The sequence below is a fragment of the Callospermophilus lateralis genome, chromosome 14 (genome assembly GCF_048772815.1).
Source record: "Callospermophilus lateralis isolate mCalLat2 chromosome 14, mCalLat2.hap1, whole genome shotgun sequence".
NCBI lineage: Eukaryota > Metazoa > Chordata > Mammalia > Rodentia > Sciuridae > Callospermophilus > Callospermophilus lateralis.
This window is the reverse complement of record NC_135318.1, coordinates 55532703-55549458: the sequence shown is the minus strand read 5'-3', so window position 1 is coordinate 55549458 and position 16756 is coordinate 55532703. Positions and strand designations below refer to the sequence as shown.

The 16756-nt window shown below is 35.5% G+C and overlaps 1 protein-coding gene across 4 annotated transcripts in view; it reads right to left on the bottom strand.

Annotated features, from left to right (window-relative positions):
• Aplf (aprataxin and PNKP like factor) overlaps window positions 1-16756 on the bottom strand; it is a 105167-nt gene that overhangs the window by 46688 nt on the left and 41723 nt on the right. For all 4 annotated transcript variants that reach the window (XM_076833059.1, XM_076833060.1, XM_076833058.1 and 1 more), the window contains one exon: window positions 12366-12547. In XM_076833059.1, the coding sequence (XP_076689174.1) occupies window positions 12366-12547 (182 nt within the window). The remainder of the gene's footprint in view (window positions 1-12365; window positions 12548-16756) is intronic.

Genomic DNA, 16756 nt, shown 5'->3' with positions numbered 1-16756 from the left:
TTTATACTTACCACTAGCACAAAGAATAATCCTAGTCTTATCTTGTTAAATATCTCTTAATAACTTATCCTTCCTGTGAAGTAGAAGCATTGCTCAGATACATACAAGCCATCCTGGTAACCATTCATACGATGTGATGACTACATAACAGTTACACATAAATGCTCATCTCCATATATAAGTAAGGAACTCATATATATTACTGCCAGATAGAAAAAGCTGGTTTGATATTACTTAGAATCCAATAGTTAAAATTTCTTAAGTTATTATTGATATGACTTCTTCTGAAGAATTTACTTAAGTGTCTTAATATTTTTCTTTCTTTTTTAAGAAATATGGCATATATTTCAAATAAATACAATAAATTTCAAAATACTACTTAATACTATTCACCTTGCAAATGGAACTAACCTAGATCTTACTGTGGTTCTGTATAGTAATAGATAACCCACGGGGAAAGCGATCATTTGTCTAGCTCTTGTAGCTTAGCCTTGGCTGGTAGCATTCATGTCACATCTCTAACAACATACATTGCTTCTAAGCTGCTCCATCCCAGTCTCATACCACTACTACAGGACCATCTGGAACGTACCAGCAACTGAAACTCTAGGACGGGAATGGGGCAATCCTGACGTACCTCCCCACACTTGGCCAGCTCTTTCCAATTTTCTTTTTCCCCCTTCAGCCATGGGATAGATCAGCAATTCCATTACCTAAGCAGATATCCAATAAAATGTCAGTCTCTCATTCCTGCTGGAATTTCTAAACTCCATAACTAATTATCTTACAGTGCCTTTTAGAAAGGAAGGAGGTAAATTCTCCCCACAAACACTGCACTATCCTAGACCTTAAAAGGTTCTGGCATCTTGGTTCTCTTTGTGTAAAGCCTGGGGATAGAATGGGACATTAAAGTAATAATGACATATTTAAAGATGTTTTTAACTAAACAAGAGCAATATGTATACTATAATACTTTTTTAAAAATTTTATCCACAAAAACTTTATTTCAAAAACAAGACTTTTCTAGAGGCAGATGGTGGTGATGGTTGATTGCACAGCAATGTGAATATTCTTTTTTTTTTATTGGTTGTTCAAAATATTACAAAGCTCTTGACATCTCATATTACATATATTAGATTCAAGTGGATTATGAACTCCCATTTTTACCCCAAATACAGATTGCAGAATCACATCGGTTACACATCCACATTTTTACATAGTGCCCTATTAGTAACTGTTGTATTCTGCTACCTTTCCTATCCTCTACTATCCTCCCTCCCCTCCCCTAACCCTCCCATCTTCTCTCTCTACCCCATCTACTGTAATTCATTTCCCTCCTTGTTTATTTTCCCCTTCCCCTCACAACTTCTTATATGTAATTTTGTATAACATTGAGGGTCTCCCTCCATTTCCATGCAAATTCCCTTTTCTCTCCCTTTCCCTCCCACCTCATGTCTCTGATTAATGTTAATCTTTTCTTCCTGCTCTTCCTCTGTGCTCTGTTCTTAGTTGCTCTCATTATATCAAAGAAGACATTTGGTATTTGTTTTTTAGGGATTGGCTAGCTTCACTAAGCATAATCTGCTCTAATGCCATCCATTTCCCTGCAAATTCCATGATTTTGTCATTTTTAGTGCTGCGTAATACTCCATGGTGTATAAATGCCACAATTTTTTTATCCATTCATCTATTGAAGGGCATCTGGGTTGGTTCCACAGTCTAGCAATTGTGAATTGTGCTGCTATGAACATCGATGTGGCAGTATCTCTGTAGTATGCTCTTTTAAGGTCTTCAGGGAATAGACCGAGAAGGGCAATGGCTGGGTCAAATGGTGGTTCCATTCCCAGCTTTCCCAGGAATCTCCATACTGCTTTCCAAATTGGCAGCATCAGTTTGCAGTCCCACCAGCAATGTACCAGAGTACCCTTTTCCCCACATCCTCGCCAGCACTTGTTGTTGTTTGACTTCATAATGGCTGCCAATCTTACTAGAGTGAGATGGTATCTTAGGGTGGTTTTGATTTGCATTTCTCTGACTGCTAGAGATGGTGAGCATTTTTTCATGTACTTGTTGATTGATTGCATGTCCTCCTCAGAGAAGTGTCTGTTCAGGTCCTTGGCCCATTTATTGATTGGGTTATTTGTTATATTATTGTCTAATTTTTTGAGTTCTTTGTATACTCTGGATATTAGAGCTCTATCTGAAGTGTGAGGAGTAAAAATTTGTTCCCATGATGTAGGCTCCCTATTTACCTCTCTTATTGTTTCTCTTGCTGAGAAAAAACTTTTCAGTTTAAGTAAGTCCCATTTGTTGATTCTTGTTATTAACTCTTGTGCTATGGGTGTCCTATTAAGGAATTTGGAGCCCGACCCCACAATATGTAGATCGGAGCCAACTTTTTCTTCTATCAGACGCAGAGTCTCTGATTTGATATCTAATTCCTTGATCCACTTTGAGTTAACTTTTGTGCATGGCGAGAGGAGGGGATTCAGTTTCATTTTGTTGCATATGGATTTCCAGTTTTCCCAACACCATTTGTTGAAGATGCTATCCTTCCTCCATTGCATGCTTTTAGCTCCTTTATCAAATATAAGATAGTTGTAGCTTTGTGGATTAGTCTCTGTGTCCTCTATTCTGTACCATTGGTCCACCTGCCTGTTTTGGTACCAGTACCATGTTGTTTTTGTTACAATTGCTCTGTAATATAGTTTGAAATCTGGTATCGCTATACAGCCTGATTCACACTTCCTGCTTAGAATTGCTTTTGCTATTCTGGGTCTTTTATTTTTCCATATGAATTTCCTGACTGCTTTCTCTATTTCTACAAGAAATGCCATTGGGATTTTGATTGGCATTGCATTAAATCTATAGAGAACTTTTGGTAATATCGCCATTTTGATGATGTTAGTTCTGCCTATCCATGAACAGGGTATATTTTTCCATCTTCTAAGACCTTCTTCTATTTCTCTCTTTAGGGTTCTGTAGTTTTCATTGTATAAGTCTTTCACCTCTTTGTTAGGTTGATTCCCAAGTATTTTATTTTTTTTGAGGACATTGTGAATGGAGTGTTTTTCCTCATTTCCGATTCAGAAGTTTTGTCGCTGATATACAGAAATGCCTTTGATTTATGTGTGTTGATTTTATATCCTGCCACTTTGCTGAATTCATTTATTAGTTCTAGTAGTTTTTTTGTAGACCCTTTTGGGTCTTCTAGGTATAGAATCATGTCATCCGCAAACAGTGATAATTTAAGTTCTTCTTTTCCTATTTTTATGCCTTTAATTTCTTTCGTCTGTCTAATTGCTCTGGCCAGTGTTTCAAGAACTATATTGAATAGAAGTGGTGATAGAGGGCATCCCTGTCTTGTTCCTGATTTTAGAGGGAATGCCTTCAATTTTTCTCCATTCAGAATGATGCTAGCCTGAGGCTTAGCATAGATAGCTTTTACAATGTCGAGGAAAGTTCCTGTTATCCCTAGTTTTTCTAATGTTTTGAACATAAAGGGATGCTGTACTTTGTCGAATGCTTTTTCTGCGTCTATCGAGATGATCATATGGTTCTTATCTTTAAGTCTATTTATGTGGTGAATAACATTTATTGACTTCCGTATATTGAACCATCCTTGCATCCCAGGGATGAATCCTACTTGATCATGGTGCACAATTTTTTTGATGTGCCTTTGTATCCGATTCGCCAGAATTTTATTGAGGATTTTTGCATCTAGGTTCATCAGAGATATTGGTCTGTAGTTTTCTTTCTTTGAGGTGTCTTTGTCTGGTTTTGGAATCAGGGTGATGTTGGCCTCATAGAATGAATTTGGCAAAGCTCCCTCTTTTTCTATTTCCTGAAATAACTTGAAAAGTATTGGTATTAATTCTTCTTTAAAGGTTTTGTAAAACTCCGCTGTATACCCATCCGGTCCTGGGCTTTTCTTGGTTGGTAATCTTTTGATTGCTTCTTCAATCTCATCCATTGATATGGTCTGTTCAAATTGTGTGTATCCTCCTGACTTAGTCTGGGCAAATCATAGGATTTAAGAAATTTATCGATGTCTTCACTCTCTTCTATTTTATTGGAATATAGGTTTTCAAAATAATTTCTAATTGTCTTCTGTATTTCTGTAGCATCTGTTGTGATCTTGCCTTTTTCATCCCATATGTTAGTAATTTGAGTTCTCTCTCTTCTTCTCTTCGTTAGCATGGCTAAGGGTCTGTCGATCTTATTTATTTTTTCGAAGAACCAACTTTTAGTTTTGTCAATTTTTTCAATAGTTTCTTTTGTTTCAATTTCGTTGATTTCCGCTCTGATTTTAATTATTTCTTGCCTTCTGCTACATTTGCTATTGTTTTGCTCTTCCTTTTCTAGGGCTTTGAGATGAAGTGTGAGCTCATTTATTTGTTGGTTTTTCCTTTTTTTGAGGAATGACCTCCAGGCGATGAATTTCCCTCTTAAAACTGCTTTCATTGTGTCCCATAGATTCCTATGTGTTGTATCTGTATTTTCATTTATCTCTAAGAATTTTTTGATTTCCTCCTTTATGTCTTCTGTAACCCATTGATCATTCAGTAACATATTGTTCATTTTCCATGTGATGTAGGATTTTTCCTTCCTTCTTTTATCATTGATTTCCAGTTTCATTCCATTATGATCAGATAAAATACATGGTATTATCTCCACCCCTTTATATTTACTGAGTGTTGCCCTATGGCATAATATATGGTCTATTTTTGAGAAGGATCCATGTGCTGCTGAGAAAAAAGTATATCCACTTGATGATGGTTGATATATTCTATATATGTCAGTTAAGTCTAGGTCAATGATTGAGATATTAAGCTCTATACTCTCTTTATTCAACTTTTGTTTGGAGGATTTGTCCAATGGTGAGAGAGGTGTGTTGAAGTCACCCATAATTATTGTGTTGTGGTCTATTTGATTCTTGAACTTGAGGAGAATTTGTTTTATGAACGTTGCAGCACCATTATTTGGTGCATAAATATTGATAATTGTTATGTCTTGTTGGTGAATGGTTCCTTTTAACAGTATATAATGTCCTTCCTTATCCCTTTTGATTAACTTAGTCTTGAAGTTGATTTTATTCCATATGAGGATGGCCACCCCTGCTTGCTTCCGAGGACCGTGTGCGTGGTATATTTTTTCCCACCCTTTCACCTTCAGTCTGTGTATGTCTTTTCCAATCAGATGTGTCTCCTGGAGGCAACATATTGTTGGATTTGTTTTTTTAATCCATGTTACCAGCCTATGTCGCTTTATTGGTGAGTTTAAGCCATTAACGTTTAGAATTACTATTGATATATGGTTTGTACTGCCAGCCATGTTTAATTATCTTTTTTTTTTTTTAATTTAGTTTGTTTCTCCATGATTAGCTTTACCCGCTGTCCTCTGTCATTACCGAGGCTCTTCCCACTGATGGTTTTGGTTGTCGTTTTTCATTTCTTCCTTGTGTAGTGTTTTGCTCAAGACGCTTTGCAATGCTGGTTTTCTGGCTGCAAATTCTTTTAGCTTTTGTTTATCATGAAAGATTTTTATTTCGTTATCGTACCTGAAGCTTAATTTTGCTGGATACAGAATTCTTGGTTGGCATCCATTGTCTTTCAGTGTTTGAAATATGTTATTTCAGGATCTTCTCGCTTTCAGCATCTGTGATGAAAAATCTGTTGTTAACCTTATTGGTTTACCCCTGAATGTAATCTGCCTCCTTTCTCTTGTAGCTTTTAATATTTTCTCTTTGTTCTGTATATTGGCTATCTTCATAACAATGTGTCTTGGCGTTGGTCTACTGTGATTTTGTGTGCTCGGTGTTCTGTATGCATCTACAATTTGTATATCCGTTTCCTTTTTTATTTCTGGAAAGTTTTCTGTTATTATTTCATTCAGAAGGTTATTCATTCCCTTGGTTCGATTCTCTGTACCTTCCTCTATCCCGATGACTCGTATGTTTGGTTTTTTAATGTTATCCCATATCTCTTGGATGTTTTTCTCATGATTTTCTACCAGCCTTTCTGAGTTGGCTAGACTCTTTTCAAGATGATATATTTTGTCTTCATTATCTGACGTTCTGGCTTCTACTTGCTCCACTCTGTTAGTAATACTCTCAATTGAGTTTCTAATTTGGTTTATCGTTTCCTTCATTTCTAGAATTACTGTTTGATTTTTTTTAATAATCTCTATCTCCTGATAAAGATGCTTTACTTCTTCTTTTATCTGTTTATGTAATTCATTTTCAATGTGTTCTTTCCCTGTTTGAATTTGCTGTCTCGTATCCTCTTTAAGGTTCCATTCCATCTGTCTAAGGTGTTCTTTGAGTTCTTTATATGACCATTTTTCTGGTGACTCTAGGTCCTCCTGAATATTTAGGCTGTCCTTCATTGTTTGTACTCCCTTTCTTCCTTGTTTTTTTATGCTGCTCATATTACTTCTTTTTCTGTTTGATTGCTGAGTTACTGTTGACTCTTATAAATTTATTTGATGCTTGGGAGGAAAGATATTAGAAGGGAAGGGAAGAAGTCACTAAAGAGAATGAGGGTAGGCAAGTAGAACTCAAAAAAGGGGGAATAAGAAAATTGTAAAGAGATGAAAGGACAAAAAAAATAGAAAATAGGGGAAGAAAGAAATTTTTTAAAAAAGATAATAATGATAATAAAAAAATGAAAGTTAAAATTTAAAAAAAAATAATCATAAATATTTAAAAAGGTTAAAAAAATTAAAAACATAACATAAAAAAATTAAAGAACAGCAACCACAAAAAAGAAAATGAAAATGAAAGAAAAGAGAAAAAAAAAACCAAATTAAAAAAAAATAACAACAACAACAACAATAATAATAATAATAGTAATAACAAATGCAGTCATAGAGTTCGATTTACTTCTCTTCCAGTAGGTGGAGCTGTGCCCACTGGGTCAAGCTTCTCCTCTCAATAGGTGGGAACCAGTCACTGTACAGCTCTTCCTCCCAGACTGGGCGGGTCTCCAATCCTGAGTGTCTAGGGCCTTCTCTTGTGTTTCCTCGAGCCAGGCCCTGCTCACCTGTGACACTCACCACAATACTGGCTACACGCCAGGTCTGATGCTCCTGGGAGCCCTGTTTTCATTAGCGCCTGGGCACACTGTCCGTGTTTGCCTCCCTCAGACCCTAAGTTTGTAGAGCTTGGGGCTGAGAACCCCCAGTGAATTTGCTTACCTTCTGGTAGCCACGCCCCCGGTATCTGGTGCAAGAGATCTCAGTTGTCAGCACTGGTGGGAGCGGTAGCTGGGAGTCCCGCGGTGCTGCGGCTCCCGCGCCACTCCTGATTCCCTCGGTCTGGCTATCGCGCTCACAGGAGAGCTGGGAGGGGCCCTTAAGTTTTCCCAGCTGTTCTATAGCTGAAAGAGCTGTGATCAGTCAAAAACAGAGATGATGACGTCAGCTCTCCAAGATGGTGGCCGCTGGCTTCCTCTGTGGTCAGACCGATGTTGAGAACCGAATTGGATGGCTTCCTTCCCCATCTCAAGCCCAGAATTCAGCTCTGAGTACAGTATTTGCACAGCTGGCGGGAGCCTACAGAATCCGTAGCACTGTATCTTTGTTTGTTATCTCATCATCGTTTCCCAGCGAGCGCTGCAGACTCTGGTCGCGGGGCGATTTGCTGAATACGCAGCGTGACCCTCCGTGCGGACAAATCTCTCGCGTTTGAGCCCCAGTAGCTGGTCCTTATGTGATGGAAATCCTTCCTCTAGGTTTCGGAGCACCCCAATTTTGCTGGAAATTCCTAACAAGCTAGCTTTTAGCCATTCTACCTTGTCATTTTCCTGCTCAGTGACGCGGTACACGGGGGTGCTGCACTCCCTTCGCCGCCATCTTCCGAAAACCCTACTATAATACTCTTTAGCTTAAAAAAAACTTCCCATGTATTTATATGTGTATTTACTTATGCCAATAATATGTAAAGCTTGAATGAATACATAAAACGAATACATAAAGTAGGTCCAAGGATAAGGCAAATCAAAGTGTTTAATCCACATGCTTCCAAATCTGCTTTTAACAAAAAGCATATAGTATTTTGCTACATAAAAACTGAAAATCCAGAGGTAATCTTCCTCCTTTGCTCTTTCTCCCAACCCCATTAGGGAACAGGGGTGGAAGGGAAAGGGAGGGAGTATGGGAATAGCAAGGATAGTGGAAGGAGATGGTCATCATTATACAAATTAATGTACGAAGATGTGAATTTGGTGTCAACATACCTTATATACAAATAGAGATTTGATAAATTGTGGTATAAAGGTGTATTAAGAATTGCAATGCAAAAAAATTATGAATGTAATGCACTCCTTTATTGTGATGTCTGCAAGAAATTAAAAAAACCCTGAAAATCCAAAGAAAATGAAATACAAGAAATGAAATCTATAGCATTATAGTTCAACACTCTCTAATTTCATTAAATATAAAGAAGAATTTGTTGTATTTAAAAAACCTAAGGCCTCACAAGGAATATGTTTAATTGACATGCCAATTTACTCTCTAAAAAAGAAAGGAATAGCAGTACTATGGATCAGGAATTCTCAAATATATTTTAAGAGGTACAAAAGTTAGAATTCATAATGCTCTTTATGGAACTCCATGAAATATTGATATACAGTAGAACCTTGGCATTCAAGAATTTAACATTGTTTCAATTATTTATAAATGATCCCAAAATCCATTACCTGAAGTATTCTGTAAGTTTGCTGAGATATAAATCTGTACTATGCCAATTAAAAGGTCATGAGCTAAAGCAACTGGTGAATGAGGGAACAGAAAAGATGGAAGGCTCTCTATATGAAGGGTAGGAGGAAAACAGAGAGCTCCATTTTTTTCTAAGCATTTCACATTGCTAATTTATTAAGAATTGATGCAAATGTGAAGGATTAAGTATAGAAAGCTGGAGATTCGTGGTAGAATGGCCAGATCCCCTACAATCTGAAAATACATGTTTAAAACTTCAGAGAACAAAGAGCATGAAGCTGGTAGAAGGCAATATTGGTGCTTACAGGTGGCTGGAATGTACTGTTAAAGCTATTAAAATAGTCTATTAAATTGCCCAAGAAGTCCTCTCCTGTCCCTCAACCATCTGAAGTTTAATATACTACAAAGAACAGGAAAAAGAACTTCCTTCTAGAATGAATTCAATGAGATAATTTGTTGTTGTTTCTAAGCTTTCCTTGGCACGAATGTCTGTGCCAGTTAGTTGCCTTGTAAGTCCTACATCGATTCCATTAGTATACACATGTTAATGTCTGAAAAAAACCAACTTCCTGGCCATAACCTCATTCCTAAGCTTCAAATTCATATATTCTAACATTAGCTCAACATTTCCGCCTCAATTATTCTATGCGCTTCAACTCAAAATGCCAAAGCTGAAATCCTGTCTGTATTCTCTACCAGTTTCTGACAACAGAACATATCCATTAATCCTTGCCAAAAATTTAGAAGTCCTTTATTCCTGTACTTTCCCCAAATCTAAGCAACAAGTTCTGCAGTTTTGCTTTCATAAATATTTTTCTAATCCAATGCCACTTCACTATCCTTTTAGTCACTGCCCTGCCTCTAATTCTCTTTATTTCCTGACTGTTTTAATGCCATAATCTCTTCCCTCTCTGAGACTTTCAACTTGTTCTCTTTTAAACTCTCCTCTAAAGAGCTAAAAGGGTTATTTCTGTGGATGAAAACATTTCAAGGTCCTCCCTCCCTCTGCAAAAGTTCCCACCTCACATTGCTGCCATCCATTATATCAAACTTCTAAGAAAAGTAGTTTCCCGCCTACTACAGGTTGAGTATCCCTTAACCAAAATGTTTAGGACCAGAATGTTTTAGATTTCAATTTTTTGGATTTGGGAATATTTGAGTAGATTTTATTGGGTTGAGCATCCCTAATCTGAAAACCCCAAATCTGAAATACTTAAAAATCCATAACTTTTTGAGCTCTTTATAGTGCAAAAAAGTTTCAAATTTCAAGGTATTTCAGATTTTGGATTTTTAGGTTAGGGATTCTCAACTTATATTTAAATTTCTTTTGCTCTTCTACCAGCTATCCCATCTACCTGGGACCTGGTGACTTATTCTGATGAAAAGAATGTGGTAGAAATGGCACAGTAACAGTTCTAGCTCTACATCTTAAAAGATCTGGCAGCTTCTTTGACCTTCTTAGTATCCAGCTGTCAATAAAGATGTTCAGTCTAGACTAATTAACGGTAAGTGGAAGGTGGGAGACCCAGCCAGTTCCTAGTTATCCATCACCCTTGATGAGGCACCACTGATGTTCCTGGAGCCATCTCATATGCTCCAGCTTCAGCATAGCTCCTAGTTAAAATGTAGCCCAGCAGACATTAAAAATATGCCACAGAAAAATTGTCCAAATTGACCCAGCCAACTCATGGAATTATAAGAAATAATAAATCTTTGTTGTAGTGAGCCACTAAGTGTTGGGGTTGCTTATTTCACAGCAAAAAAGAGCAGATACACCTTACAATTCTATTTTGCTTTAAACTGGATCAGGCTTCCTAGTATTACTTCTGACAAAGTTCATGATTTATGTAAAATTATGTTTTAAAAAAATACCATTATTTTCATCTGTTTTGTGCTGTTGTAACAGAATACTGCAGTAATTTATAAAAAAATAAAGTTATTCTCTCCCAGTTCTAGGGTCTGGGAAGCCCAAGATGAAGTCTCCTTATAGGGTAGAAGATAGAAGGGCAAAAGAGAACAAATGTTTTCTTCTGAGGTAACGGAAAAGCAAAAAGGGTAAACCCACTCTTAAAAACCCTTGTTATAGCATTTTAAAAATATTTTTTTGTTTTAGTTGTAGTTGGACACAATAACTTTATTTTATTTTTATGTGGTGCTGAGGATTGAACCCAGCACCCCACCTGTGCTAGGCGAGCAATATACCACTGAGCCATAAACCCAACCCCTGTTACAGCATTTTTAATTCATTCATGAGGGTAAGGACCTCATGAGCAAACCCACCCCCAAAACTGTTGCACTGTGGATTAAGTTTCAACATAAATTTTTGGAGGGGACAAAAACATTCAAACCATAGCAACCTTTCTTTTCATTAATCAATTCAAGAACTCTAATTTTCACTTCTAAAATAGACAATTACATAACTGGTTAAGAGTTTCAGAAAGACACAAGAACTGATGAAAAATGTGAACTACTTCAGAGCAAAGTGAAAAATATGAACTAATTCATGAAGCACAGTGATTACAGTCACAAACCCTTTCACACAATCTAATCTATATAGGAGAAAAATCCATTGTATCCCAAATGAAAGGATCTATTTGAGAGTTGGGGTTTCTAGCAATGTGATCTTGGGACTCAGTTTCCTCTGTGATGCCGAATGGTGGTTTATCAGTAGCTTTCAACTTTGAGGGCACATTAAAATACTAACATTCTAATAAACAGACCACACGGAACAAATGAGTAAGAATCTTAGGAACAAGGACTGGCAGGGGGGAGGTGATTTCTATCCCTTCTTTCTATTTTTCTTTAAGAGAATATAATTCATTTTTTCCCAAGTAAACAATCCCACTTCTGCTCTGAAGGCCTCACCAAAACTGTTCTCTGAGTTCTTAATAATTGGCAACTGCCCTCCATCTGACTAGACAGGTGAGCCCAACCTATTGTTTTCTCTCATTTTTCACTCTCTCACCTGTTCTGCAATGTAGCCATTTCTACAGGACCAGCTGAAAGAAAGTGGGCAGAGATGCAGGTGGGCTCTGGAAAGGCCCTACTCAGGCCTTCAGTCTCAGTCATGTTCTTTGGCCCAGCTATACCAGAAAGCTCTGCATAAAGGAGAGGTAAATCTCCTGCAGAACCCTTAAAGGAGGAAGAACAATTAGCCAAGCAGAGCTCAGTTCTTTCTGGGACTTGTCTGTAATACTCCCTTGATGTCATCAAAATTTCAAAAATACCTCGAATATCTTGGTTTGCTTAGTATTCTTTATCAATTTAAAAGATATAAAGTTTTTCTCATGGTTATCAAACTTTATGACTTGGAATAAGCAAAGTAAAACATATATACCGTAGATGTTCTTTTGAATAAAATAATTTCTCTTCTGAAAAAAAAGGCAAAGGTAATTGATATGTTCAGAGGTCAAAGAGTAGAATGTGTGAAGGCTCAAAGTTTATCTAAGAAAAGTTTAATTTTAATAAGTTTTTATGTCAAATATATATGAGCCATAATATATTTTGCTTTCACTTATAAAACTTGACTCTATAAGTAAGCAAAGTTGAGTCCATAGGGACTGGATACATTTTTCCAGAAGGAAAAGGGGCTCCACTAAGAGGCATAAGAAAGTAAATAGTCAAATAATACATTTTTAAAAAATCACCTTGGATGAAATGACAGACTCTTCTTGATCAGCATTTTTGCACTTTTTTCCTGCATCATCTTCTGCTGATATACTTTCTGAATTTCCTGATGAAATTACTCGCTTTCTTTGCTGGGTCATGTTTACTTGGGTTTTATCTTTGGAGATTCCTTCTTTTCCACATTCTTGGATTATATTATTATCTTACACACATACATAAAGACAAAGAAAATTATATTCCATATTTCACATGTCAATATTCCATACAAAAAAAGAGAATAAAAGAGCAAATAAAATTAAAGTCCCATTTACAGTAAAGCCAATTTAAAAAAAAACTTATTTGCAAATCACAAGGCCAAGGTGCCAGAGGCAGCTCCGTGCCTTAACTGTTTCACCTTACCTCTATCTCTGAACTTTGTTTTCCTCTGCAAAGAGGCAATTCTAATAAATCACAGAGTTTTCAGAAGAAGTAAATGTGTTGATATGTAAACTATCTACTAAAGCACCTGACACATGTTAGTTATATATATTTTTCATTGCAGAACTGAATTTCTCTAAAAGAAAACCTGCATAGAGCAACTCAATGAACCTTACATATGCTTACTAAATATTTAACATCCACAGTGAAGAATACAATTTATCCTAAACAGAGATAAGAAACCAAAATAACCCAAAAGGAGAATGACCTCTACAGACTTTGTCAAGGAAGATATTAAGACTCAATAACAATGGACATCTTATCCTATGTAATTTCAATATAGTTGGTAAGCCTAAGTGAGTATATTTTATTTAAATGTCATAAATGATCTAATACAAAATCAAAAAGACCTACTTGTTTTTAAGAGAAAAATATTCATGGCCGGCCAGGCACAATGGTGCACACCTGTAATCCCAGAGACTTGGGAGGCTGAGACAGAAGGATCATAAGTTCAAAGCCAGCCTCAGCAAAAGTGAGGACTAAGCAACTCAGTGAGACCCTGTCTCTAAATAAAACACAAAATAGGGCTGGGGATGTGGCTCAAGCGGTAGCACGCATGCGTGCGGCCTGGTTTGATCCTCAGCACCACATACAAACAAAGATATTGTGTCCGCCGAAAACTAAAAAATAAATATTAAAAAAAATTCTGTCTCTCTTTTTCTCTTAAAAAAAAAAAAAAAAGAAAGATGATTTGCCCCTGAGTTCAATCCCCAATATGGCCCTCCAGAAAATTTCATGGGTAATTGTCTCCTTTATAATAGAATGATACCTTCAAAAGGGAAAAGACTTTATGCACCTTGTTAATTATTTATTTCTTCCTTGAGTCTCCAGTACCTACAAATGGCCTAGTACAAAGCTGGTGCTCAATAAATATTTTTGACTAAGTGAATTGTGAATATGAACAGAATTTGCCCCAAAATTCCCTGGAGATCCAGAATATAGGTATTCTGATATATTTGATCTTTAATCATTATTCTATATTCTGGAAAAAGCTAGAAAATGCAGTTTAACTTTTGTAGGCCATACAGTGTATGTCACAACTACTTTACTTTACTTTTGAAACAAAAGAACAGCCACATACAAGACATATGTGGATGATCATGGTTGTGTTCCAATAAAACTTTATTCGCAAAAAAAATGGCCTATAGTTTGCTTAGCATTATTCTGAAGGATATTGAAGTGGCCTGAAATAATATTCCTTGAATTCAGGGAAAAAAGGGCAATGGAATGCTGTTCATATTATCAAATAGGAATATGAATTGAATCATTATAAAGATAATGTACAGTAGTCCCCCTTTAACCATAGTTTCACTCTCCTGTTTCACTTACCTATGTCACCCATGAAAACTTCCAGAAATAAACAATTCATAAATTTTAAATTGCATGCCATTCTGAGTAGCATAATGAAATCTTGTATCTTCCAGCACTCTCCCACCTGAACATAAATCATTCTTTTGTCCAGCAACATCACACTGTATACTGTTAGTCACTTAATAGCTGTCCTGGTTATCAGATCAATTGTTGTGGTATCTCAGTGTTTACATTAAATTAACCCTTATTTTGCTTAATAATGGCCCTAAAGCACAAGCATAATAATGTTGGCAACTCAGATATGCCAAAGATAAGACATAAAATGTGTTCTTTAAGTGAAAAGGTTAAAGTTCAAAACATTTTTTTTTTCTTTTAAGTACTATGGATTGAACCCAGAGGCATTCTAATTACTGAGGACACTCCTATCTCTTTTTTAAATTTTTACTTTGAGACAAGGTCTCACAAAATTTCTAAGGCTGGCTTTAAACATGCAATCTTTATTTCAGACTCCTGAGTTGTGGGGATTATAACTATGGATCAACTTGCCTAATAATAAAAGATATTTTCAGAGGAATAAAAAAGAGATCATATTCACATAACTATTATATTATTATAGTATATTACCAAAATTGTTCTATTTTATTATTACTTATTATTGCTAATCTCTTACCATGCCTAACTTTGAAATTAAACTTTATCATAGATGTGGATGGATAGGAAGAAATACAGCATATAGATTTTGGTACTATCAATGGTTATAGGTATCCACTGGGGGTCTCAGAATAAATCTCCTGCAGATAAGGGGGAAACTACTGTATTTATTAAATAAAACATATGCATAAACTAGTCAATACTAAACTTTGCCTAAATTACTTAAATATTCATCATGAATCTAAATTAGGAAGCATTTCCTAGCATTTTAGGAAACTATCAGGAATGAGATTTAATAGAACTATACAGCTTGGTGCAACATATGCAACAGCAGTTATGAATTCATAAAACCAAATAAACTAATAATAGTATAGCAGTTTTGCTTACTATACTGAGAACTATCAAATGTAAATTAAGACACACTTTCTACCAAAATGATAGTGGACCACATTCCACATGCTACACATGTACATAAAATTCTAAAATTAAATATACCTATTTAAAATAGCCAGTTATTTAAAATTCTAAATTCTCTATTATAAATATTTCTTTAAGAACAAAAGCTAATTTCTTTTTATATGGGAAGGAGTTATTTTAATATTGTTAAAAATGTTCTTCAAAAAGAGTATATAAAACAAATAGCTTAATTGGGTTATAGCAATTGTATAACAATTTGGTAAAGCAAATACTACTCTATGTCCAGGATAAGTTCATTTGAATGACAGAAATATAAAAGAAATTAACTATTAATGAAGTTATTTTTAACTGTTACTAATTATACTTATGAGCTATATGAGTGATAGCTCAACTAGATGCATATATGCCATTAAAATACATCTCTTCTGAGATGGGCACAGTGTGCACGCCTGTAATTCCAGTGACTTAGGAGACTGAGGCAGGAAGATGGAAGTTTGAGGCTAGACTCAGCAACTTAGCAAGACTCTGAACAACTTCACAAGACCCCATCTCAAAAAAAAAAAAAAAAAAAGGGTTGGGGTTGTGGCTCAGTGATTAAGTGACTCTAGGTTCAATCCCCAGTACCAAAAAAACTTCCATCCACTCTTACCCTCCAGAGAAACCAGTTATAACAACCTGTTAGTAATTAGTAGTCTTCTCAACTTTTTTTCTAAGTTTAAGCAAATATATTTAAAAATACAAATATATAAACACATATAGGACTAAAAGTATAAGTGCTGTTCTTTTTGTAATATAAATTCCTAGAACTACAACTTCTGGGTCAAAATGTGTGGTACATTAAAAACTGAAAGAGATACTGGCAGATGATGTTAAAAGTCTATACTAATTTACACTTTTATCAACAATGTTCCATAATACCCATTCTGCCAGCAATAGATTTTGATGAGTTAATAAATAAGAAATTACAATTGTATGTTTCTTTTTATACTTACCTAATAGTAGAGTCATATGTTTATTAACAATTAGTATTTATTATTCTGTAATACATCACATACAATATGCAAAATTTCTATTGAATATAATATTTTTTATTATAGACAATTTTTTTAATCTTCAATCTTTTCTAAGTATGACAGGTAATATCTCCCAGTATATTGTTTACCAGTCCATTATATGCCTCTGAGTAAGTTTTTGCATGCAAATATTTTTAAAATATTTATCTAGGAAAATCTGTCAATTTTTCCTTTATGGTTCTAGGTTCCCTATCATCTTCTGAAAGTCTTCAGAACTATTAAAAATATTTCCCATATTTACATCAAATACATTAACAATTTTAAGTTTTATGTTGACATTATTAATTCAATAGACTCTATCTCTGAATATGGTATAAGTAGGGATCTAATATTACTTTGTCCCAAATAGATATTTCCCCCAAGCATTTATTGATTAATGTATCCCTTCCTCACCAGTTTTAGCAGATGATTTTTATATTAAATGTATCTATTTTGATTTGTCTCTGAGTGTTTCATTCTTTCTAGTGGTCCAACTTCTATTC